Source organism: Eumetopias jubatus, unplaced genomic scaffold (assembly GCF_037043125.1).
Source record: "Eumetopias jubatus isolate StellerSeaLion01/CBP00866 unplaced genomic scaffold, mEumJub1_p1.0 scaffold_7, whole genome shotgun sequence".
Taxonomy (NCBI): Eukaryota; Metazoa; Chordata; class Mammalia; order Carnivora; family Otariidae; genus Eumetopias; species Eumetopias jubatus.
This window is the reverse complement of record NW_028274813.1, coordinates 46965682-46989506: the sequence shown is the minus strand read 5'-3', so window position 1 is coordinate 46989506 and position 23825 is coordinate 46965682. Positions and strand designations below refer to the sequence as shown.

General features: G+C 42.6%; 1 protein-coding gene and 1 long non-coding RNA gene across 4 annotated transcripts in view; both read left to right on the top strand.

Annotated features, from left to right (window-relative positions):
• The first annotated feature begins 246 nt into the window (after nucleotides 1-246).
• On the top strand, nucleotides 247-5419 carry LOC114206950 (uncharacterized). Its single transcript, XR_003608762.2, has 3 exons — nucleotides 247-528; nucleotides 2107-2309; nucleotides 4400-5419. It is a non-coding gene; the product is annotated as an uncharacterized LOC114206950 (long non-coding RNA).
• A 7485-nt stretch (nucleotides 5420-12904) lies between these two features.
• Nucleotides 12905-23825, top strand: part of GNG2 (G protein subunit gamma 2) — a 120967-nt gene continuing 110046 nt past the window's right edge. For all 3 annotated transcript variants that reach the window (XM_028109399.2, XM_088024586.1, XM_088024587.1), the window contains exon 1: nucleotides 12905-13200. In XM_028109399.2, coding sequence (XP_027965200.2) covers nucleotides 12940-13200 — 261 coding nt within the window. In that variant the 5' untranslated portion in view covers nucleotides 12905-12939. The remainder of the gene's footprint in view (nucleotides 13201-23825) is intronic.

The window sequence follows — 23825 nt, the reverse complement described above, 5'->3', positions numbered from 1 at the left end:
AAAAGGCTTGCGATGAAACTCTTTGTCTTTTTAAATATGATTTTTGTTTTCTTACTACTCTTACTGACGTCTTTGTGTGGTGCAGTGGCGGGGATCCCACTGCATTTACATGGCAACCAGGAAATCAGTCATTCAGAGTTGTCATAGTAACCAGAGGGGGGGAAGGGAGAAGTCCATTTTATCACAGTAGGCTGTGTCCCTTCCAGGAAGCCTACAGAATTTTTAGCAAGAGGTCATTCTGAATACAACAACAACAATAACAACAAAGACTGCCTGTTGGTATCAGGACAACCGCGCACCAGCATCACAAAGCTCTCTGTAGACAAGGGTGCCAGGGAGCGTGTGGCCAACATTACAAGGAGATAAAGGGCGTTGCCTTCTCCCCTCAGAGCACTGGGTGCTGACTTGGTCTCTTAGCCAGTCCCTACAGGGAAGTCCATCAGCACAAGCTCAGCACGGAATTGCCCAGCTCTTTCTAAAATCTCAGGTCTGCACAGGAAAGGCAGGTAACTGATGTTGTGTAAGCAGGTGAGTGTCTTGTGGGGGTTTGGGGCACAGCTCTGCTTTTATGGTAGAAGAGCCCTGAACGGCGGAAATGGGGCAAAGGGTGCTGTCCCAAGAAGAACGGAAGTGTCTGTTGAGTCTTGTTTCCTGTCACATCTGCTTCTGGGGCTGATGGTAGTCATATTTCAAATTTTTTAAAAAAGAAATCATGTGAGGTTAACCAGTGAGATTATCTTTTACAGACTTAATAATTAGAATCCTCAGCTGCTAGACAGATGGTGTTTTATGACAGATGACAGGCACCCTGGGTCCCGGGAACAGACTCGGCTCCTGGATTTAGTTAGTGTGACCTTTGGGGAGCCAGAACTGACCCATAACTGATCACATTTATAACTAAACCCGAGAACACACTACTTGATTTTTTAAAAAATTTTTCTAATGGCAATACCCTAACAGGCAGGGAAATGGGAAAGTTCCTCTGTAAAGGGAGATCTTCTGTTTTGTAAAGTGAGAAAAAAACCTCTCATCTTCCTTTTTAACAGCAGCATGTTACTCTTTTCCTCTTTTGAAAATGAAATGAACAATGAAGAAACTTGATTTCTGCCCCTCCTTCCTCCAAACTGCCCTCCTCTGCTCCCTGTTTTCATCTCAGTAAGTGGCTCCAGCATTCATCATTCACTTTGGAGTCTTCCTTACTCTTACTTCTCTCACATTCCATTTAGCAGTAGATTCTTACAGTTCTGGCTTCAAAACATATTCTGAATTCAGTCTCTTCTCTCCACCTTTATTACCTATCACACCCACTCTGTCATCTTTCTGAGTTCTAAAGGAGCGTCCTGACTGGTCTCCCTGTTCCCACCCTGGTCTCACAAGGCAAGGCAAGTTAGGTCATGTCATGCCCCTGTTGAGACCCCTCCCAACACACCCCAGGGCTGCGCACAGCACTCAGAATGCAACCATGACCTGATGTGGCCCCTGCCTACCCCTCCATCCTCATACCCTCACAATTTCCCACTTGTGCATTGTAACTCTCTTACGAGGACCTTGCTGTTCTTGAACACACCAAAGATTCCCTCATCTCAAAGTCTTTGCACCTGCTGGACTGCTCTTCCCCACCTGTTAGGAGGCCTGCTTCCCTCACTTCCTTCACGTCTCTAAATGTCCTTACCTACAGGAAGCCTTTTGTATCAGCCTGAGTCTTGGTTGGAAATGAAAGTCACACAAGTTTTAGGAGAATGAAAGGACTTGCTCGCTGTGTGCCGAAATAAGGAAGCCAACGGTGAGATCAGAGGCCATAGCTAGTCTTGAGGGGGCAAAGGGAAGAAATAGTATTGTAGGAACACAAGAGAGCTGAAGACCCTTGGGGCTGCCCAGAACAGAATGCTGAGGAATAAGCCACTGATCTCACTGTCTGTGCATTGGCCAAACACAGCTGGAAACCAGAGTCCAAGGGAGTCTGGGTGACACAGTATTGGGTGCTGTAGAGGTTATCTGTGGTTGTGCAGCAGATTGCTCCAAAATACAGTGGCTTGAAACAGTAAGCCCTCATTATCTCCTTCTGTGGGTCAGGAATTTGGCAGCAGCTTATTTTCCTGTTTCCAGCCCCAGGTCTCACATGAGACTGCATTCAGGATGTCAGTTATTTGAAGACTTGTGTGGGATGAAGGATCCATTTCCAAGATGGCTCACTTACGTGGCTGGTGAATCGTTGCTGGTTGTCAGCCGGAGACCGAAGATCCTCTGCATGTGGGCCTCTCCACAGGGCTGCCTGAGAATGCTCACAACGTGGTGCCTGGCTTCCCCCAGTGAGTGACCCAAGAGGCCAGGGTGGAAGCTACGATGCCCTTTCTGACCTAGCTCGAACATCACATCCAGTCACTCCAGCCCCATACTAGCAGTCCGGAGTCAAGTTGAGAGGAGACCACACAAGGGTGTGCACCAGAAGCCAGTAATAACCGGAACATCTAGGAGATACCACAGCACAGAACACAACAGAGAAGGGTGGAGAATGAATGGAAAAGGATGGGGAAAGGTAGAAATCAGGGAATGGCGAGCAACCCTCTTACTTAAAACACCATATGCCAGGGCTCCTGGGTGGCTCAGTCTGTTAGGCATCTGACTCTTGGTTTCAGCTCAGGTCGTGATCTCAGGGTCATGAGATGGAGCCCTGGGTTGGGCTCTACGCTCCATGTGGAGTCTGCTTGGGATCCTCTCCCTCTGTCCCTCCCCTTGCTCATGCTTGCTCTCGCTCTCTCTAAAATAAATAAAATCTTAAAAAAAACCTGTACGCAGGGCGCCTGGGTGGCTCAGTTGGTTAGACGACTGCCTTCGGCTCAGGTCATGATCCTGGAGTCCCGGGATCGAGTCCCGCATCGGGCTCCCTGCTCGGCAGGGAGTCTGCTTCTCCCTCTGACCCTCTTCCCTCTCGTGCTCTCTATCTCTCATTCTCTCTCTCAAATAAATAAATAAAATCTTTAAAAAAAAAAAAAACCTGTATGCAATCCTGCCACTCTGTTCCCTTTTACTTGGTTTTTATTTTTCTTCACAGGACTTGATGCTGCCTGACATATATTTACTTGGTAACTACAGTGGATCCTTGAACAACATAGGAATTAGGGGCACTGACGCCCCACACAATTAAAAATCCACGCATGACTTTTGACTCCCCCCAAAAACTTTACTACTAGCCTACTGTTGACTGGCAGCCTTACCATAACATAGATAGTCGATTAACACACATTTTGTATATGTATTATATACTGCATTCTTACAATAAAGTGAGCTAGAGAAAAAAATGTTAAGAAAATTGTAAGGAAGAGGAAGTATATTCGTAGTACTGTATGGAGAAAAAAAACCCACGTGGAAGTGGACAGGTGCAGTTTAACCCGTGCTGTTCGAGGGTCACCTGTGTTTTAGTTTTGATTCCCCCACTATCCTATAAACTTCATGAGATGAGATGGAGTCTATTTTGTTTCCTCTAGGCACCTAGCAAGCTTCCAATAAATACTTGTGTATTTAAATGTATAATTTGTATACAATTTTAGATAAAAAGTAAATGTTTTTCAATGAGCAATTCCAGTAACATCCGCACCCTTTTTAAACTAAAAGCTTATCTAGGGCGCCTGGGTGGCTCAGTTGGTTGGACGACTGCCTTCGGCTCAGGTCATGATCCTGGAGTCCCCGGATCGAGCCCCACATCAGGCTCCCTGCTCGGCGGAGAGTCTGCTTCTCCTTCTGACCCTCCTCCCTCTCATGCTCTCTGTCTCTCATTCTCTTTCTCACAAATAAAATCTTAAAAAAAAAAAAAACAAAAAAAAACCGTAAAAGCTTATCCACCCCACCCCACCCATCACCAAGGAGTACCTTACACTACTCAGTGAATTAGAATTTGCCTCTGGGAGCTTTGCAAATGGCACAGTTGCCTCTTAGTCCCGACTCCCTCTTCTGTTAGCTATTCCTTTGAGGTGTAGTTGTCAGTGTTTTCCCTTCATTTTATTTTATTTTTTTATTTTTTTTTAAAGATTTATTTATTTATTTGAGAGAGTGAGAATGAGAGAGAGAGTACGTGAGAGGGGTGAGGGCCAGAGGGAGAAGCAGGCTCCTCGCCGAGCAGGGAGCCCGATGTGGGACTCGATCCCGGGACTCCAGGATCATGACCTGAGCCGAAGGCAGTTGCTTAACCAACTGAGCCACCCAGGCGCCCTTCCCTTCATTTTAAAACCAAGTTTTCACATTTCTCCCTCTTAAAAGTAAATTAAATTGTTTTCTGTTTATCTGGCTCTCAGGTGAGTTCTGTTTTCAGAGGTCTCGTTGGTTTTCGTGAGAAAAAGAAACACTTCCCTCCTAATCTTCCCCTTTTATTTCCCCTCCTCTGCTTCTTCCTGAAATCTGCCAGGAGCACCTGTGGAAATTTCTCGTCCTCTGTGGCACTTCTGAGTTGAAAGAGATTGCTGACCTCTGGTTACCGACAGTCAGAAGAGAACAGAGAGCAAGCAGAAAACATTTCTCCTGGACGCCCAGGGCCACTGTGGAGCCCATGTCTGTGCTGTTTTATCCCAACTGACTGACTGTAAGAAGAAGGCAGGCCTCCAATCTACGGTGAGTGGAAGGAGGTTTCTGCTCCAACAGCCCTAGAGGGTGCGTTATAAATGAACACCTTTCTAGATACAAATCGGGAGAAACGAATCTGTAAGCCGTGAAGCAGGAGTGGAGGACACACACTGGTGTGAAGAGAACACGGTGAGCAGACATGACTTAGTACCACCTGCGTACCCGTGCACCACATGAAATCTACACAGAAGTCTTCGTGATAATTCCTTTTGGTAATGAGGCCTATCTACTCAGAATCCACACTAGAACCAACAGTTTTATCTCTTATTAATATTAAACCTCCTCATATATATGCATTATGAATAGGAATAGTTGAGTTTCTGTTATTCTTGTAATGTTCATTCACTTCACAAAGATTTAGAATTTACTGTGGACCAAGCACCATCAAGGCATGGGCTACTCGAGATAAGCACAGAGTTATCTTCCTAGAAATTTAGGGGTAGAAATGTGTTTTGATTTTCCCATCCCATGATTGTCAGAAATGGTGGGTCTTTGAAGAATTTCCTTAGGCTATTATTCCAGAATAAAATGGGAGTCGGTTTCACTAACAATTAAGCAAATCTATTCATTCTGAACACTTTCACTTCTTCCTTGAAATCGTGTTTCTCTCTAGTGACGTGCCCTCGGTTATGAGCATATACAACTTTTTGTCTCTCTTGACTATATTATTTGAAGTTGTTGCTGCCACTTTCTTCAGATATAAAACCACTGATACATGTAATCCTTAGGTAAGAATACAGGTCATGTAGTTTTCCGCTCTTAAATGTCAGAGTGCCAAGTGTGTTTACTGGGTATTGGTGGGGTTTTTTTTAGTCATATTTATGCTACTACTTTTTAGTTCCTATAAATCCACCTACTTTCTAGATGTAAAATTTGAGGTTGGGGAGTTAGGAAAAATGTACATAAATATTTTAGTAGCAAACAAATGACTTGGCTGTGGTCTGGGTGAATTCGAATATTTTGAGCTGGGAAGGATGCAATGACAATAACTGATCTTGAGCAAGTAACCCATTCTTTTCATTTGAAAACAAAGCCATAAAGGACAATGTACAAAAAATGACAAACTTGCTTACCAACAAGATACTACAGGACTGTGTTAATTTTTTTTAATTACAAATAAATCCATAAATGCTTGGCTTATAATATTCCTCCTTAAATTAATTTGTGTCCCTTACTTGGCACACTTTTGCCTTTATTCATACATGCAACAAATATTTATTGCATACCTACTATGTGATGTGCATTAAGCATCGTGGAAGGTACTAGATATATCACCGAATAAGACATTACCTGTGTATTCCAGAATTCCACATACAGTAGAGGATAGAGAAAGAGAAACACACCATGACAATCAAGTGTGATAACTATAACCAGGAGAAGCAAGAGGTGATTTGTGGAGGAGGCGGTGCTACACCTAATCCCAGTCATTTTCTTTTCTTTCTTTCTTTCTTTTTTTTTTTAAAGATTTATTTATTTATTACCTGAGAGAGAGAGTGAGCGACTGCGGCGGGGGGATGTGGTGTGGGAGGGGCAGAGGGAGAGGGAGAATCCCAAGTAGGCTCCCTGATGAGCGCAGAGCCCAATGTGGGTTCGATCTCATGACCTGAGCCCAAATCAAGAGTTGGATGCTTAACTGATTGAACCACCCAGGCACTCCTAACCCAGCCACTTTCTTTGAGAAAACTTTACATGTGAAAACAGTAATTTCCCAAGGAATTGTATTGTTTATTTTTATCAAGTCAATAATTTGAGATTTCCGCATTTACTATACACCACCCAATTCTTCTCTGTTGAAATTTCCTTGTGTGATACTTAAAGAATGTTGAATAATTTCTTACTACTATAGCTGATATCATTTTTGTAAACATTACATAGGAAGTTACAGCAAATGTTTTGCATTACTGAAGATGCACCTTCCAGTGTACAGATTTGCAAGTAATCAATTGATAAAACTTTATTGGAGCTTTCTACATATGGTGGGACTTCATAGTCATCTGAGCAAATAATGGATTTTCATACTAGTTTAACATTAGTCAGTTGGTAATGTCAGGGTCTGTCCCTTTTTGACATCAGTATCACATTTCCCACCTTGCCATGTCTTCTCATTTTCCGATTTCTAGGGACATTTTGGGTTATATTGTAAGTTGCCACCGTGGTTTGTTTGCTCATTCTCTTAGAATTTTGTAAAATGTATGTTCTTGTGTTTTCACAGTGGTCGGTAGCACTCCTAAATGTCTCCCTAATTGTTTAGGTTGTTTAGATTCAGTTAAAGTCTAATTGTTTAGATTCAGTTAAAGTCAACAAATGTGTCCTGAGTACACACGACATGCCAAATGCTAAGGCAAGGTGCTGAGCACGCAGGGAGGCGCAGCCCTTAGGACTCAGGCTGCTTAGTAGACTGGAGCGGATTCTGCAGGAAAGACAGACTCACCACCCAACACCTCACACCACAGAGCCTTCCTCAATGCCTGTGCTTCTGTTTCTGAAATTCCATCATAGGAAAATTCAAAGTGAGAACCTAGGAGAAAAACAGAGCTGGTGGGGGGGACCAAGGTCATAAGTAAACCTATGAATACTCTTAACAGTAGGGAAATCAACAAAGGAAAGGAAACACCCTTGAGGCCTCCCAACGTCTTCTTTTGTTCTCCAGCCTTTTGTTAACCTATTTACAATCGAAATAGATCACCCTCTCTGGCTGACATATTTGGCCCAGGAAAATCACGTCTTGCCTTTCTGCCTTGCCCGCAAAATGATTGGAGTTCTTACTGTATCGCTTTTCTTTCTTTTTTTTTTTTTTAAAGATTTTATTTATTTATTTGACACAGAGAGACACAGCGAGGGAGGGAACGCAAGCAGGTGGAGCGGAAGAGGGAAAAGCGGGCTTCCCGCGGAGCGGGGAGCCCGATGCGGGGCTCGATCCCACGACCCCGGGATCACGACCGGAGCCGAAGGCAGACGCCTAACGACTGAGCCACCCAGGCGCCCCTCGCTTTTCTTTCAAGACACTTCAGAATGGTTTACTTGTGTGATGTTAATCTCACCGATTCACATCCTTTAATCCCGGTATTCCTTCCAATGGTGGTTTTTCCAAGGCTTTGCTGCGCACCGCGTTCTTTAACCTCTGTCATGCTTCGTTGCCGACTCCCTCTTCTGGATCCTGTTCCTCACTTCCTGTTGCCCCTGGTTTTCTGTGTGGATCTTCAGAGACTTTTTAGAGGGAACAAGTTGTATTTTGCAGAACTGCTGTTTCTGTTTTTATGGTGACAATGCTTTTGGTTTAAGCTCTTTCAACAGCCCGGTCGATGGTCCAGCTCCCGCTTCTGCCACTGGAGGGTCTGGAACATTGTCTTCTTTTGGGGAGACCAGAACTACAGACACGTGGCAGGCAGTGTCCACTCAGGGAGTTTCTAGCCTTCTTCAGCCTGGCCAGGCTCCCCTTGTTTGGCTCCACATCCGGGCCTCTCTGACTTACTTCCAGCTTGGGCTCTGCCTCCCTCCTCATCTCCGGCCCGCTTCCTTCCTGCGTCCCTCCATACTTAGTGTCTTTTCCAGCTTCATAGTCAGCCTCCTCCACTCCCAGCTTCCAGCATCCCTCAGCCTCTGAACCCACCCCCTCCCTTCCCATCAACACTTGGGCTTGTTTTCTCATGAGGTGTTAGGAAAGCGAATTTCTAGAACTCCTTCATCAGTGACAACCTCCCCAGGGCTTTAGGCATGTAACCCATACACATATATATTTGGGTTGATAACCCAAATTGGCTTAGTTTTGGTGACATTTCAGGCAATATCAGAGAAGTATGGGTCGGGGGGAGGGGGTGTGTTTCATGTTATTCCATTTAATCCCCTCATTAGCCCTGCCTGAGCTAAAGGGAAAGCGGAACTCATGCCTTTAACATTTTGTCCCCTAGAGGAAGCCTTGGTCATTCCTCTGCAGATCCCTTATCCTACTAGCTTTTCTCTTTGACCATGAAAGAGGGACTGCCATTTTTCATTAGTGAGAGGCAGCCACTCTCTCTCTTGAGAAAAAGCTACTCTCTGCCTCCCTTACCCTACGACTCTCTTTAAACCAGACATGATTCAGTCTTCTTGACTCCTAACAGCTGGGGGTAGGCTCAGACGTCTGGACAGAGGCAGTGACCCTGTGCCACATAGATCTGAGTGGGACAAGATTTATTAATATGTGAATTCACCTTCTTCCCATTTCACTCTCCTCCCTTTGTGACAGCCACACGTGCACTCCAGGAGTGGCTTTCCTGGTTTATGGCTCCTGTCTGGTACAACAGAACGAGGAAGGACAGACATCAAAACTGAGACATGGACAGAAAAGGAGAGAGCGCTTAGCCAGAGAAGACAAGTCAGTCAAAATAGTAAAGAACTAGTAGGCACGGCGAGGGCGGAGGAGAGAGAGGAACAATATTGTCAAGAGATTGGAGAAGAGTTTGGGGATCTGGCATATGAGAGCCTCTGGGACAGCTGCGAGGTGGCAAAAACTGGAGCATGCAGGAGGGAATGTGAAAAGTGTTTCTGGCTTATAAATTAGTCTCTTTAAAGTTCATCCAGAAATGCAAGTAAAGAACAGCTTTCTTTCCTTTTTTTTGATTTCTTTTTAAAATCTGTTTTTTTAAACTCCCTTTTATTGCCAGATTGTGCTTCTTTATAAGCAATTCTGTGCGGACATAGAACAAGGATTCACCTCTATAACAAAAATTTTGAATGTGGTGCTCCGGTACCACGATTTTCTGCAACTTGCAAAAAAAAAAAAAAATGAGGGATTATTGTTTCTTATCCCATGACCAACCTCTCGTATCAGACCTTTCCCTTTTCTTCCCCAGCTCAGGACCCATAGGAATACAAAGGCAGGTTTGAAATTTCTGCCAACGATGCCTTTTTATTATACAAACATCTGTCCACCACCTGCTCTGTGACAAGCAAAGATGAATGGAACATGGCCCTAATTTTAAGGGGCTCAAATAGCCACAGGTGAGGTGGACATATAACAACTCATCAAAGCCAGGCAGTTCGTGCTGACACAGAGGGAGACTCGAGGCACCGTGAATTCTCCCAGCAGGAAACGCCCGGTGCTGCGTGTGGTGCTTAGAGTAAGCTTCTGAGTGAAGCTGAGTCTGAAGGGATGAGTAGGGGTTGCCAGCGGACCAAATGGAGGGAGGAATAAGGGCGTTTCTGGCAAAAGGAAGAGCATATGCCAAGATGCAGAGGAGAAAAGACCACGGTCCCATGAGAAGCATGCCATGGAGGTGGGCTTGCAACAGGTTGGGTAATAAGGTGGAGTGTAGTCGGGTGACATTCTGCAAGGCCTTGTGTGCCAGGTGAAGGAATTAAGACTTGTGTCCTGTGGGTAATGGGGAGGGGAGATACTGACAAAGTACAGTAGGACAGTGACGGTATCAACTGCTTGTTTTAGCACTGTACTTCTAGCGGGCATAGCTTAGAGACTGGAGGTAGAAGGACAAAGTAAGGAGTCTTGCAGTCATAGGGGAGAGCGAAGCATTTATGTAATAAGACCATGGCAAGGAAATGGGAGGGATTTGGTCAAGGGGATAGTTTGGTGGTGGGAACGAAAGGATGTGGAACTTTCAATTGGACACTGGGTAACAGAGACAAATGGTTTTGATGGTCTTCCTATATTCCTTCTGTGGGCAACTGGTTTGTATTCCTCATTACATGAAATGGAGACTATGGAAAGGAGAACATGCTTTAGTTGAGGCAATATATAAAATTTGGGGAATGTTAACTTCAAGGGACATTCAGCTAGAGTGTGCAGTAATGCAGGAGAGATATCAGGCCAAAACAATGGCCTCTTTATGACCATCAACCTCTTCTACATGGTGGATGTAAGAAATACAAGGTATCAATGCCTACATTTAGGGCCACTGATGAAAGGTGGAGTATTTTACAGGTTTTTGTGTTATGCGTTGATGAAATGCATCAAGGATAGGCTCATATTTAGTTACGAATGGCATGTACTACTAATGGTGAGATGTAATTACATCTCCTAAAAAATGAACACTTTGTAGACTTAGTGTGTACTTACCATGCTTGTGTTAAGAGATCTGTACTGGATTAATTTTCTCTCTTGGCCAAGCTACACCCCCATATTTTTCTTTCTTCTCCAGAAAAAGAGGCTATTAGGACCAGTTGAAAGCAGTGAGATTAATGACAGAAAGAGAAAAAATCTTAAAATCTAGTTTTCAGCTGTGAATGGAGGTTGTGTGGAAGTTCACAGCAATGGCCAGGTGAACCTACTAAGAGTTTTCTAAGGGCCAGACGTAGGAGAGCTAATTAGAAGGCAACAGGCCAAATTCCTGGCGGATTTCATTGTCTGAAAGAGATTTTCCTACGTAGATGTAAAGGTAAGTACCAACCACTCTCTACCGGTTGAGAGAGTATGTGAGAAAGAGAGAGAGAGAAAGGGAGAGAGGATTAAAAAAAAATGAGGGAACTGTTTGAATCCAGAGTTAACGCCAAAATCCACTAGTCTAAAATTAATCAGAGATTTGTTTCCATAATCTTTCCAGTCACCAGTAATTGTGCTTCTCATTTTTTTTAGGCCTTGTATCACATATACTGTATTTAAATTTTTCTTTAAAAGCTCCTGGTAACCTTTGACATGAAGATTTGTGATTTGGTGTTAATTCATGTCTCATTTTCATTGGGTTGCTGGACACAGTGGGCATCTGTGTCCATTCTTTCCCCCTACTACAATTCTGTTTGCTGGTGGTTCAAAAGTAGTTCTTTATTTTTAATCTTAAAAAAATCTATTTTGTAATTTTCTAATGTTAGTTGACATCGGGGTCCTTTTTGATCAAAGATTTCTAGAAAGAAAAGCAAACTCTGTTCATGGAACGTCCATTCAAAACACAGGGTATACTAGGACTGTCTCAGAATATTTCATAGAAATTAAATCCTGTACCTTCCAGGTTAATGTGCTGTGGTCTCAAGGTGGGTTAGGAGTACCTGCTGGAGGGTTAAGGCAAGACTGGATTTAAAAAGGTGGAGTTGGGCTAGGGAGAATTAACTTTCCATGCACTGAAGCCTAGAGAGAGGTTTCTTTACAGCGCTGCCTGGACCTGGAAGGATTTCCCCCCCGCCCCCAGGCCACGTTTAATCTGTAGCTTCCCCAAAGCACCTTGTATTAATATTGAGGGGAGAGTGACTTACAAGCTGAATAAATTGTCACCAAGTGCATGGGGGTTTAGTGGTGAATATACTAACTGCGGGGAATCCAGAAACCAAGGACAGGTCCTGGTGTGACTGCTGACTATCAAAGTCACTTGCTGTCTCTGAGCTTCCACATCTGCTAATACGTACTGAACACTTCTTAAATCCCAGGTACTATTAGCATTTTGTGTACATCTCATTTAATCCTCACATTCTGCTGTGGCATGGGACTATAATCCTCTCCATTTTGCAGATGAGGAAGTCAAGGACCACAGAAGTTAGTTTACCCAAGTGCATATGGTCAGTAATGACAGCTTGGATTCCAATCCTGGTAGACAGACTCCCTTACCCATTAACATTACAATGCGTCCTAAAGTGAGGGCAAAGGACTAGAGGATCGTGAGGGTCCCTAGAGCCCTACCAGTGTGAGTGTGTGGGGGGGGAGTGGGGGGCAGGGGCAGAGATCTATTCCTAGGCTGGGAATACACACCATTCCTTCACAGCCCCGGAGAAACTTTTGGGAATATGTCTTCACTGCTAGGCTACAGGTAGCAGTAGAGGACTTTGTTTGGCTCCCGTGCCCCACAAGGATACTTAAATCAGGGCCATTCCTTCCTGAGCATGTGGGTTAAGTAAGATCTCAGTGGTAGTGGGACCTTGGAGAAATGAAGCGGCTGGAATGTTGGCCACAGAGCGAAATGGTGCAGCTAGAAGCTGCAAGCTGCAGGCTCCCAGCTAGCTGCCTTGTTAGGGACTACAGTAAATCAGGAGCAGCCATTGAAGCTGGTGCTGGATTTCAGGACCCGAACCTGGCCAGGGGCTGTGGACCCCCCAAAACCACCAGCAGCAGCACCATCAACAACTGGCCAGTGCAGGCTAAGAAGCAGCCTGCGTGTGGGGAAGGGGGGCCGGAGAGGCAGTCGCTGGAAGCTGTCGTGGAGGTGAGGGCATGAGAAGGGGAAGGAAGGAACAGAGGCACCAGAGGGACATGGAACAAAGGGGGAGAGGGATTCTGGGCACACTACATGCGAGCAGCGCAGGAGGAGACGAAAGCCCGAGCTTCAACGAGAGGGAAAGAAGAAAGCGGCTAAGAGCTACCAAGAAGAGGAGGAAGTGGGAGATGCGCTGCTTCCTGTAGAAAGCACGATGATTGAAGACAAAGCTGGGTGGGGACCAGTCCCTGGGCTGCAGGCGCCGCTGCTACACACGCACAGCGCACAGCGGCGGCGCTCCGTGGCAGCTCCTACTACGGCTGGGCTGGGCTGGGCTGCGCTGGGCTGGGCTGGGCGGCGCGGCGCTGCGCGGGGCTGGGCGGGCTGCGCTGGGCGGGCTGCGCCGGGGCTCGCCTGCACACTTCTGCTCCCACACAGGACACCAGCCACTCTCCGACCCGCCGCGGGCGCCAAGGTAAAGGGGACGCTTTTCAGCTTGCTCCTTTTTCAGTGAGAAAATGACCACCACCTGCGGTTTTCAGGGCAGATTGCTAAGGGAAGAGAGGGACTTTGCTTCAGGATTGGGGGAAAGGATTAGGATGCGTTCTTTTAGAAGGGCTTTGGAGAATGACCAAATTTGTGGCACATTTGCCTTAAAATATCTTTAGCGCCTAGCTTTGGTCATTCGTCAGGAAAGCATTGCTACATGCAAGGAACCGTTTGCAACCTCTTGGAAGAAAAGCAGGCATCAGTTGAAATCAACTGGAGCTCTGAAGCTGTGGGCTTATCATTTGATCGTTGCAGTCCCCTCATTTTAAGGGTGTAAGTGGCGGAAAATGTTGGTTGCATTGTCTTTCTTACATATTTCACTGAGGTGTCTTCTGTTTTGCAGTATAATGACTGTGACTGAGCTTTTTTTTTGTTTCTTTTTTTTTTTTTTGGTTAAATCCTTTCGTACTCAGAATTTGCCAACAAAGACTGCAATTGCGTATGTGAGGGGCAGTATTTACCGTTTTAAAAAAGGTATCTTCCTCCCTCTGCTCTGTGCCGCTGCTTTTAGGATAGCCTCAGAAATAGCTACCATTTGCCGGTGGGTCTCCTCCTGAAGTTGCATCCTTTCTCAAAGGAGCGTGGCGGGTTTAACTTGTCCAGAATCAGATATGTATGGATTTGATGTTTATATGGATTTTATTCATCTGTAGGTCAAGGTGCATATTAACCTCAGTGAGGGACAAAATGTGAAAGTGGAGCTGGGTTATTTCCTTAACCTGTGTACCCCGTAACCAGAGCCAGATAGTAAAATCAGAATGCAATTTTTGTTCTTTGATTATCTTGAGCAATGGATCCTGTTAATGAGAGTCCATAACCATGACTTGTTCTAATTTATGAATGATATGTAAAAGTCCAATAAATAGGTCCAACAGACTGAAAATGACATTGTGAGATTTCTTTGGCAGGATATGTAGGAGAAAGAGTTTAAGACCCTAGTGAAGCATGATTTAAGAAACTGAGCTTTGTCTCCAACGGAAAGTGTGGGTGAGCAATAAATGGTCATTGATAAAAGGTTTTTTCTTGAATTTTTAGAATGAGAGGAGATAAATTTTCAAAGGAAAGAAAGAATTGCTTATAGTGGAGTAAAAATAGTAAAAAGGTCATATTTAGACCCTCAAATTATTAAAATATAGGTTTTTAAACACTATGCCATTGAGAATGTATATGCTTCCTCCTTTATCACCATTCTCAGTTATGAAGAGCTATAAGGTCTGTTTTTTTAATGCCATCTTTCTGAAATTGATTTGGCGTCTCAAAATTTGTGGTGTAGCGGCACATTTTCAGAGATAAGAATCTTTAGGTACTAAAGAAAAAAATGTCTACTTTTCTGAGGTTACTTATTAAATTAAACTTGTTCTGTGTCTAAGGGGCAAAATATTGCTGGTGTTGAAACCATGGAGTTTCCCTGTGGACTCATTGAATTTAATCAAACCTGTAGGCAAGATAAGTCATTCCATGTATTTCACAGTTGCACTTCCCATTTCCCTCCTAAAGTAAAAAATATGTAAAGATAATCTTCCACAGAGGAGATGGAGGGTAGACCTTGGCTCTAGAATGCTCCTAATTGAAGTTCCATGATCAAGCTGTGGGTCATTAAATGAAGTGGAAAGTTGGGAATCTGGGCTGTATGAAGATGGGGCTCACCCTTGGTACTTACTCACCTACAGGCTGTGGATTCACTAGATCGTGCCAACACCCTGCTTTGTTTGGGGATGTGTAGACAATCTGCGTTATTCTTCCCTGTGTGTTTCACAAAAGAGTAAGAAAATGAAACCTTGGCCCTTAGGCGCAGGAGAGTCAAGAGGGCCCCCTGTTCTCTTTCACAAAACAGCTGAGAGCTGCCTATTTTCTGCAGCACACAAAACATTTCCTTAATTGTTCAATTCCATCTTGAAGCACAACATTAGTGAGTAACAGCTGATCAGTAACTGTGATGGTAGAAGGTTTAGGAAAAAGATAAAAAAGCTCCAGTGCTATAAAATGAGACTCTTTCCACTTGTTCTGGCCATATGGAATATTGAAAGACCTAATACTTTTGCCCAGAGTATTCAGGGGCTTTTGAGGGAGTCGACCTACGCTGAAATTTTAATCGTATGTTTTTTTTCTGCCATATGGCCAATGGCTGAGTGGAAACATGACTCCATTATTTCGTGGCCAGCCCTGGGCCTCATATGGTGGGCACATAGTGAATGTATTTGGTTGACTGACTTGTTTAGCCCACTTCAGAAGGCAGGTCTAACTTTTAAGTATAAAAGCTGTATCGTCAAAGCAGAAAGCCAGTTCAAAAAGACAACTGTGGGTAGAATAAAAGAACATCATGGAGTGAAAAGAACACGGGCTTCCAGAGTCAGGCAGATCTGCCTTTGAATCCTACCACTGGTTTTTACTATTTGCCCCTGTATGTTAACGTATAAACCTTAGTTTCTTCGTTGTAAAGAGGAGTTAATAGTACATAATCAAGGTTTGTTTTTTTTGTTTTTTGTTGTTGTTGTTGTGTTTTGGTTTTGCTTTAGTGTATGACCATGTTGAGTGCCTGGTACGTAGTAGGTACTCAGATGTCAGTTTTCCTTCCCTGGTGGCATAAGGAAAAGTTAGCATATTCTCCACCTTTGCCACTACCTCCAAGGTTCCAGGAGACTTTTTTCTTTAATTGGAGTAAAATATGTATAACATAAAATTTCCCATTTTAACTATTTTTAAATAAACCTTCTGTGGCATGAAGTATATTGACATTGTTGTATAACCATTACTACTTATCCATCTGCAGATCTTTTTCATTTTCTCAAACTGAAACCATTCCCACAAAACAATAACTCCCCATTTGCTCCTCCTGACAACCCCTAACAACCCCCATTCTACTTTCTGTCTCTGAATGTGACTACTCTAGATACCTCATACACGTGGAATCCTACAGTATCTGTCTTTTTGGGCCTGGCTTCATTCATTTACCATAATGTCTTCAGAGTTCATCCATGTTGTAGCAGGTGTCAGGATTTCCTTCTTTTTTTAGGCTGGATAATATTCCATTGTGTGTATATACCACAATTTATTCATTCATCTGTTGGACACTGGGGTTGCTTGCACGTTTTAGTTATAAATAATGCTGCTATGATCATGGGTGTACAATTAATCTGTTTGCGTCCCTGCCTTCACTCTTTTTGGGTACCCAGAATTGAATTGCTGGATCAAATTGTAATTCTATTTAATTTTTTGCGGAATGACCATACTGTTTTCCACAGTAGCTGTACCAGTTTACAATCCCATAGCAGTGCACTGGAGTTCTAGTTTCTCCTCATCCTCACCAACACTTGTTATTTCTCAGGGATTTTTGTTTGTCTGCTCTTGATAGGAGCCATATTAATGGGTATGAATTGGTATTTCTTTGTATTTGTCATTTGCATTTCCCTAAGCATTAGTGATGTTGAACATCTTTTCATGGGTCTATCGGCCATTTGTATATCTTCTTTAGAGAAATGTTTGCTCAAATCCTTTGCTCATTTTTTAATTGGATTGTTTTCAGGGAGACATTTTTAAATGGTGAGATCTCTTAACATAATGTGTCCTAAAGATCCTGATTATAATATTTGTATTTAATCTCCTGCATATACCGGTATTATCCCTGCCCAAGTAAAATACTTCTTTCAGAAGTAACTTTTAAAATCAAAAGGAGAAAGTAAGAAAATCTGCATAGCTCCTGATAATTGGTGATACCAAGAACCTGATAGTGAAATCCAAACTCTTATTGTAGACAGTCACACTAGTGACCCTGCTGGTCACATGTGGACCAGGCTACTACAAAGGAGGCACTAGGGGACTGTTGTTCCCACATCTTTCTAGTTTCCTCTCATTAGCTGGATGAGAAAGAATGCCCAATAGTTGGCAGGGTCAGAAAAAGGGACGAGCATCTAAAATACTAAATTATTTTCCAGCTCTTTATAATGGACAGGATTAACCTATGGAGAAGGGGCTATAGTAGTCAAACAACAATAGATTTCTGAGAGAGGTTTCTACTAACGAAATGTGATTCTAATCTAAATTTCACTTTTGAAAATAGAGAATACTTCTGGGTTTCATTTCCTACTACACATTTCACCCCTGAGTGTGAAACTGGTGAGGCAGTGTGTGGATAAGGCTGAGGGGAGTTGGGCAGCAAGATGAAGGAGGACTCTGTTAAGAGCAACAGTATCTGAGACTTACGGTGTGGGTGTGGAGGTTGACCTTGAATGATTTGAAGAGCTCCTGAATGATCGTACGTGAAATTCTTGTAATGCACTATTTGTGTGTGTTGGTTGGTTGAATAATGAACCCCACTTTGTTTAATTTGCAGATGTTTATTCTGCAATTACTGGGAGGCTCCATGACTGGCTTTACTAGATCCAGGGTGGAGAAGGGAATTACAGAGCTGTGTTAAGACCTAGTCCCTGGCCTGTGACCTCATAAAGTGGTACAACTGAAAATGACCTGGAGATGAGCTTGGCATGTATCAAACTCTCCATGATGGATAATGGAAGAGGCCCAGAATTTAAGTTACCTTTCTAGAGTTGCACAGATGACTAATACCTTACCCCCCAATTCAATCTCCATTTCACCTCCCTCCATATTAGGGCAAATGGGCAGAGAAAGTCTTTACACTTTGTCACTTTTGAAATTGTAAGACTAAATTATTTTCTTTAAAAAGAAGACCGTAATGTTTAAATTTAATATCCTATGTAAGTATGCAGTTTCTGTGTTCAAATTTGTTTAAATGTAAAGATGCCACAGTGGAATTTGAGATTCAGATTTCCAGGTAAGAGCATTAGAGATATATATGTGTTCCCCAAAATTCTTATGTTAAAGAAAATAAGTTGTATTTAATGGGAGTCATTGTTCAGACAGTCTCTAGAAGACTTCATTAAATATTAAAAAGAGGGAGCTCAATCTTAAACTCTAGTGATAACATGTTTCTTAGAAATGGTACCACGGTATGCCAAGGTTTGAGATAAGACAGGATCAGCTCTTTTATCTCTTGGCAAATATATGTAAACAGTCAAGCTCTTACTGGAGAGGCTCGGGAAAACCAGTCCCTTGACCCCTTCCTCCCCGTTCCTTTGGCCTTTCCTTGTCTCCCTGCCAGCCTGGTTGTCAGGGTCAGACCTTCCCACAATCCTCTCCTCAGACACCAGGCACTCAGAGCTAATAAAGAGGGTCTGGAGCTGGGTTCTACTCCACATTCATGGCAACATCAGCAGGGCCATTGCTATTCTTTGAAAACCATTTTCTTTCTTTCTTTCTTTTTTTTAATTTCATATTTTACTATCCCCTATGCATTTTCAATAAATCCATTAAACCCAAGTCCTACCTGTATTTATTACAGGTGACCTCACTTCTGTTTATCTGAGAAGGCATTTATTACAGGCTTCCTCAACCTCATTACTTACCACCTCAAAATTTCTCTCTGTCTCCATTCATTCTCTTCCCTTGTCTTCCTAGGTCAAATTAACACAGCCTTTTGTTCAAGCCAGGAGTAAACTCTCTACTTGGACTCTCCATTCCATTTCCTTTTACTTTGTAGGGGACTATGTTCTGACAATAATTCTGTCTCTTTCCTATGTATTAGGTTTCTTCTCTTTATTGGTCCTTTCCTCTTTGCCTGCAGATATGATTAGTTCACACACATAAATTTAAAATTAAACCTGCTGCCAACAAAGCTTGCCCTTGACTTTTATAACCTCTACTAACCTATTCTCCTTCTACCTGTAGGGGAAGAAAAATAGTTTTCCCACTACCCTTCTAAGTGCTCATCTGGGAACACTGTAACAAAAGGCAGATTAATAAAAGAAAACCAAACAGGTTTATTAACATATATACCTCATGTATACATGGGACATACCCAGGGAAAAGAGAGTAACTCTCAGTGGTGGCTTAGAATTCATGCTGAAATACCAACTGCAGCTAAAGACAGAGAAAGAGGAGTGGAGGAGGCCAGTTATGGGGAGGTGACCAGGAAAAGCATGGTAAATAAGAATAAGATTTTTTATACAGACTTGAGTTCATGCCTGTCTTCTGACTAAGAGTCTAGTGATTTAGTCATCTGTCCCTTTCAGGTAGGAGAGGGAGGCGCCCTTATAACTGGAGATTTCCTTTATAAATGTAAATTTCCCTTACACAAGTGGTAACTTCCAGTCTTTTCAGAATTTCTCCTGTGTCTGCTGTTTCCCAAAATAACCTGCTCAAAATAATCCTTATGTCAAGGAGGCATATTTTGGGGTGGCACATTCTGCCACCCTTCATAGTTTCCTGGAGGCTCCCAACTTCCCCACTGACTCCCAAGTTCTGCTCCCTAAATATGTTTGTACTCAAGATTTGAATTTTCTGCCCCTTAATTTCTCCCTCTCTCTTTATCAAATCCTTTTCTATGATTTCAGTCATTGTCACCATGCAGGTCAGTTCCAAATCTGATCCTTCATCCTGACCACTCATCTACTGTCTAAACTTGTACATCAAGTACCCTGCAAACATTCAGCCCCCTGAAAATGAAACTCACATGTCCAAATCTGTGCTACCATTGCCTTTCCCCACTCAAAACCAGTTCCTACCTGATTCCCCGACTATTAATGACACCCCATTCTCTCAGTTATGAAAACTCAATTTTGGTTTTTCTCAACAAACAGTCCAAGTTGTAGCCAATCCCATAGCTTTTTGCACTGTCATTGGGAATACATCTTGACACTATCTACTCTTTTCCATGTTAATACCTGGTGTCTTAGTTCAGGCCCTCCTAACCTCCAGCTGGGCTGGTTTGTTTGTGTTCTTGCCTCTCCCTAGAATAACTTTTCTACTTCCGCTTCCACACTTCACCCCACAGTCCACAGTCTTACTTCTCTGAATAGCCAAATTCCATTTGTTCTGTAAATGCTTCCTCTTCCATGAAGCCTTCCTTGGTTTCTTCCCTGCCCTCCCCAGTAAGAAACAATCTTTACCTCCCCTGGAATCTTTTGTTCTTTCTTCACAGCAGTTAGCACACTGTAACGTGTATAATGACAATCTGCATTTTTTCCCCTTCGGCCAGCTATTTGAGGACAGTGGCCACACCCAGTTCCATCTTTGTCTTCCTTATAGCACACAAATACAGTTCTATGGGTTTTTTTGTTTGTTTATTTGTTTTTAATTTCAGCTTTGTTGTATAATTGACAAATAAAATGGTAAGATATTTAAAATGTACAATGTGACAATTTGATACACGTATACATTGTGAAAGGATCCCCTCTATTGAGTACATTAACACATCCCTCACTTCACATATCTGTTATTTTGTGTGTGTGTGTGTGAACATTTAAGTTCACAGATGCCCTTTGTTTATAATTCATTTATTTAATGAACTTACTTTCGTCACTTATTTTTTGGTGCAGATTAGGCTAGATACTCTAGGAGCTCTCTAGGAGCTCATAAACTACAGGGGAAACAGGCAAATGCTGACATAATTACAATCCAGTTGGTCAGCATGTCCACAAGTCTTAACCGCATGTCTGAATGTGCCACGTGTCCTTCAAGAGGCCAGGGAGACTTGGATGAATAAAACAGGCCAGTTCTTTGTTTTCTTGGAACTCACATTCTAGTGTTGCGAAGAGATCCAGAAAACACATAAACAAATGGCTTTTAGATCTGGCTGCACATTCAATATTACTAAGGGGTACTTTGAAAAAAATACCCAGGTTCCAACCTCAGCCCAGGCTGATTAGATCATAGCTAAGTTTGGACCCCATCAACAGAAGCACATTATATTAAAAGAAAATATCAGGTAGTGAGAAGTGCTGAGATGGATGAAAATAGAAACAGGTTGAATGATGGGGATCGTGTATAGGATGGTGGTGGTGATGGGAATGTGTAGTCCCTGAAGACCTCTCTGAGGAAGTGACATTTGAATTGAGACGTGGTGAGGAGAATGCCATGTGAGGCTCTGGGGAGAGAGGGTTCCCAAGCAGGTGCAGGTGCCTTCCTGACATGAGGATGGGGTGAAGTTCCAGAGGAAATGTGTCCTTTTCACCTATGTGTGTAATAATCTATGAAATAGGTCTTTCCTCTCCAGAAAGCAGCTTTTCTATTAAACTAGGCAGACTCCAAATGCAGCACACTTGGCTGCTCGGCTGAGTACTTGGTCTGGGTTAAATTTTATTTAGATCAAATTGATTACACAGTCAGGAAGACTGCTTTGTTTAATTATATTTTTCTACACTGCAATCAGCACTACAGGGCTTGTCTGAATTAAATGCCAATGTTATTGTTTAAAATAACCTTAGGAATTTGATATTATCTCTTAGATGAACAAAGTAGAGAAAGCAATGATTTCTGCCCTTAATTCTGTTTGGAGAAGCCAAGGAAAACCTCACAGAGTCATTCAAACCACACAGAGTCAAGCACTCGCTCATGGTTGAATGAGCGAAGATCAACACCTTTCAGCAATCAAGTTGAGAACTAGCATTTGCTGGGCATGCTGTTTGTGCTGCTGTGTGTTGAATACTTTATGTACATTACTGTTTGCCATGAGTTTTAAAAAATCACCCTGTGAGATGAGAAGAGTGTTTTTCAGTTAGGACACTTTTGGCTACTGGTAAAGGAACACCCTACCAAAATGGCTTCAACAGTGGAATTTGCCTCAAGTCATCCTGAAGGAAAGGTAACTCCAGAGTTATTCACCACTGGGCACTGTTCTTAGCAACCTGCGTTCTTTCCTTCCCCCTGTTCTGACATCCTCAGCAGGTTGGTGCACTCTCAGAGGCTGCTCCCCTCCCCATGCTGAGATGGCTGCTTTCAGACTAGCTGCCGGATTTCAGTATCTAGAGGCACAGCGAAGGGACTCATTTCTTTTCATGTACCTCTTATTAGTGTGACAGAAAAGCTGTCTCCAGCTGAATTCCCCCCCACAGTTCACATGCCTTATCTGTAGAGACAAGGCAGATGGAACTGCTGTGATTGGCTCAGGTGTGAGTTTCCTCCTGAGGCCGTGGAGCAGCCCTGCCTCTCTGAAGAGCACAGTCACCAGAGAAAATGTCTGGTTCTGTTAGCAAAGAAGGAGTTAATGATTATCAGGTAGCCAGCCAGTGGAGTCCGACACCATTATTATTCCCAGTTTATAAGTGAAGATGTCAAGGCTCAAAAAGGTTAAAAAACATTAAGATCACACAACTTGGAGTTGAACAGTGTTTCCATGCATTTCCCTTTGAAAAACACACACAGTACAAACAGAGAGCTTGTTTTTGTTAATGGTGGTGACCTAGGTAGACTGGAGAAAGAATCCTGAAAGAAAATACAAAATGGCTAATGTGAGACTTAGTAAAGAATAACCTTCTAAACCTATAATCCCAGAAGAAAATACATCAGGTCCTATAAAGCAATAAGAATGTCATTTAATTTAGACAACATTTAATTTAGTCTTGCATTATTTCCATTGTAAAAACAAACATACATATATATATATATATATAAATTGAGTTTGCCTGACTGATCAGTTAAGTCAATTTGATGTAAATAAAATCCACTCTGGGCCAAGACAGGAGCTAGAAAGGCCAAGGGCTCTGTGTATGGTGTCTGTCAGACTCAAATGAAAGCTTGTTTTCTCTAGAGAGGTGTGTATTTTGTTGATTACAGCACCTGTGAGAGAAGAATGACTAATCTCTGGAATTGCTGATTATGAGTTATTTCGAAAATTGGTTTTCACTTTCCAACTCTGGAGGCAACTTGCACTTCCATTACTGTTGCCTTTTCTTCATGGTTCCTACTTTCCATGGTGGTGGTGGTGTATTTCAGAGGCTCTATATGTAAGGCAGCCCTAGTGGAAAGGGGAAATTTCAAAGTGGAATTGCTAATATTACAGTGTTTTGACCGCTTGTCTTGAGGTGTGCTTTCTTTGCATCCTCATCAGAGCAGACTAAGGATTAATAGTAGGAGTACCTTTTCTGTAATAAATGATGGAGTGCTTCCTACTCATATTTACATTTTTAAACAGGAAAGTGAAGTTAATTTCTAGGCTTTGCCAACAGAGCTCTGCTTAAGAAGAGTACTTATCTGATCTGTACAGAAATGAGAAAAATTGTGAAAAAATTTTAACAGGAAAAAAAAGATCTGTCATTTTAGAGTCTTTTTGGAGAACTGAGCTGATCCTTTGCCATTTTTTAAAAATCTCATAAATGATAGTTGTGTTTAGGGAACATTGCTGTGGATGGACATTAATTTCACTAAGAGAAAGAAAAAAAACCTTGCTATTGAACAGCCTGTAGATTTTCTTTTAATTAAAATAATACAAAAGTTAAGTAAGAAAAGGTGAAAATTTCTAGGTTAAAAAAATTGTTTTTTACTATAAGGCTTAATCCTCAAATACTGTAGTGTAAAGAATAATTTTCTAAGGCTTAATACACAGGCAAGTATAGTAGTTAAAGAACACCAGTTTGGAATCAGAATCTCTTGAGCAAGTTACTTTCTATGCCCCAGTTTCATCATCTATGAAATGGAAATAATAATGACAATACCTACCTCACAGAATTGTCAGGAGAAAATTATATAATGTATTAAAAT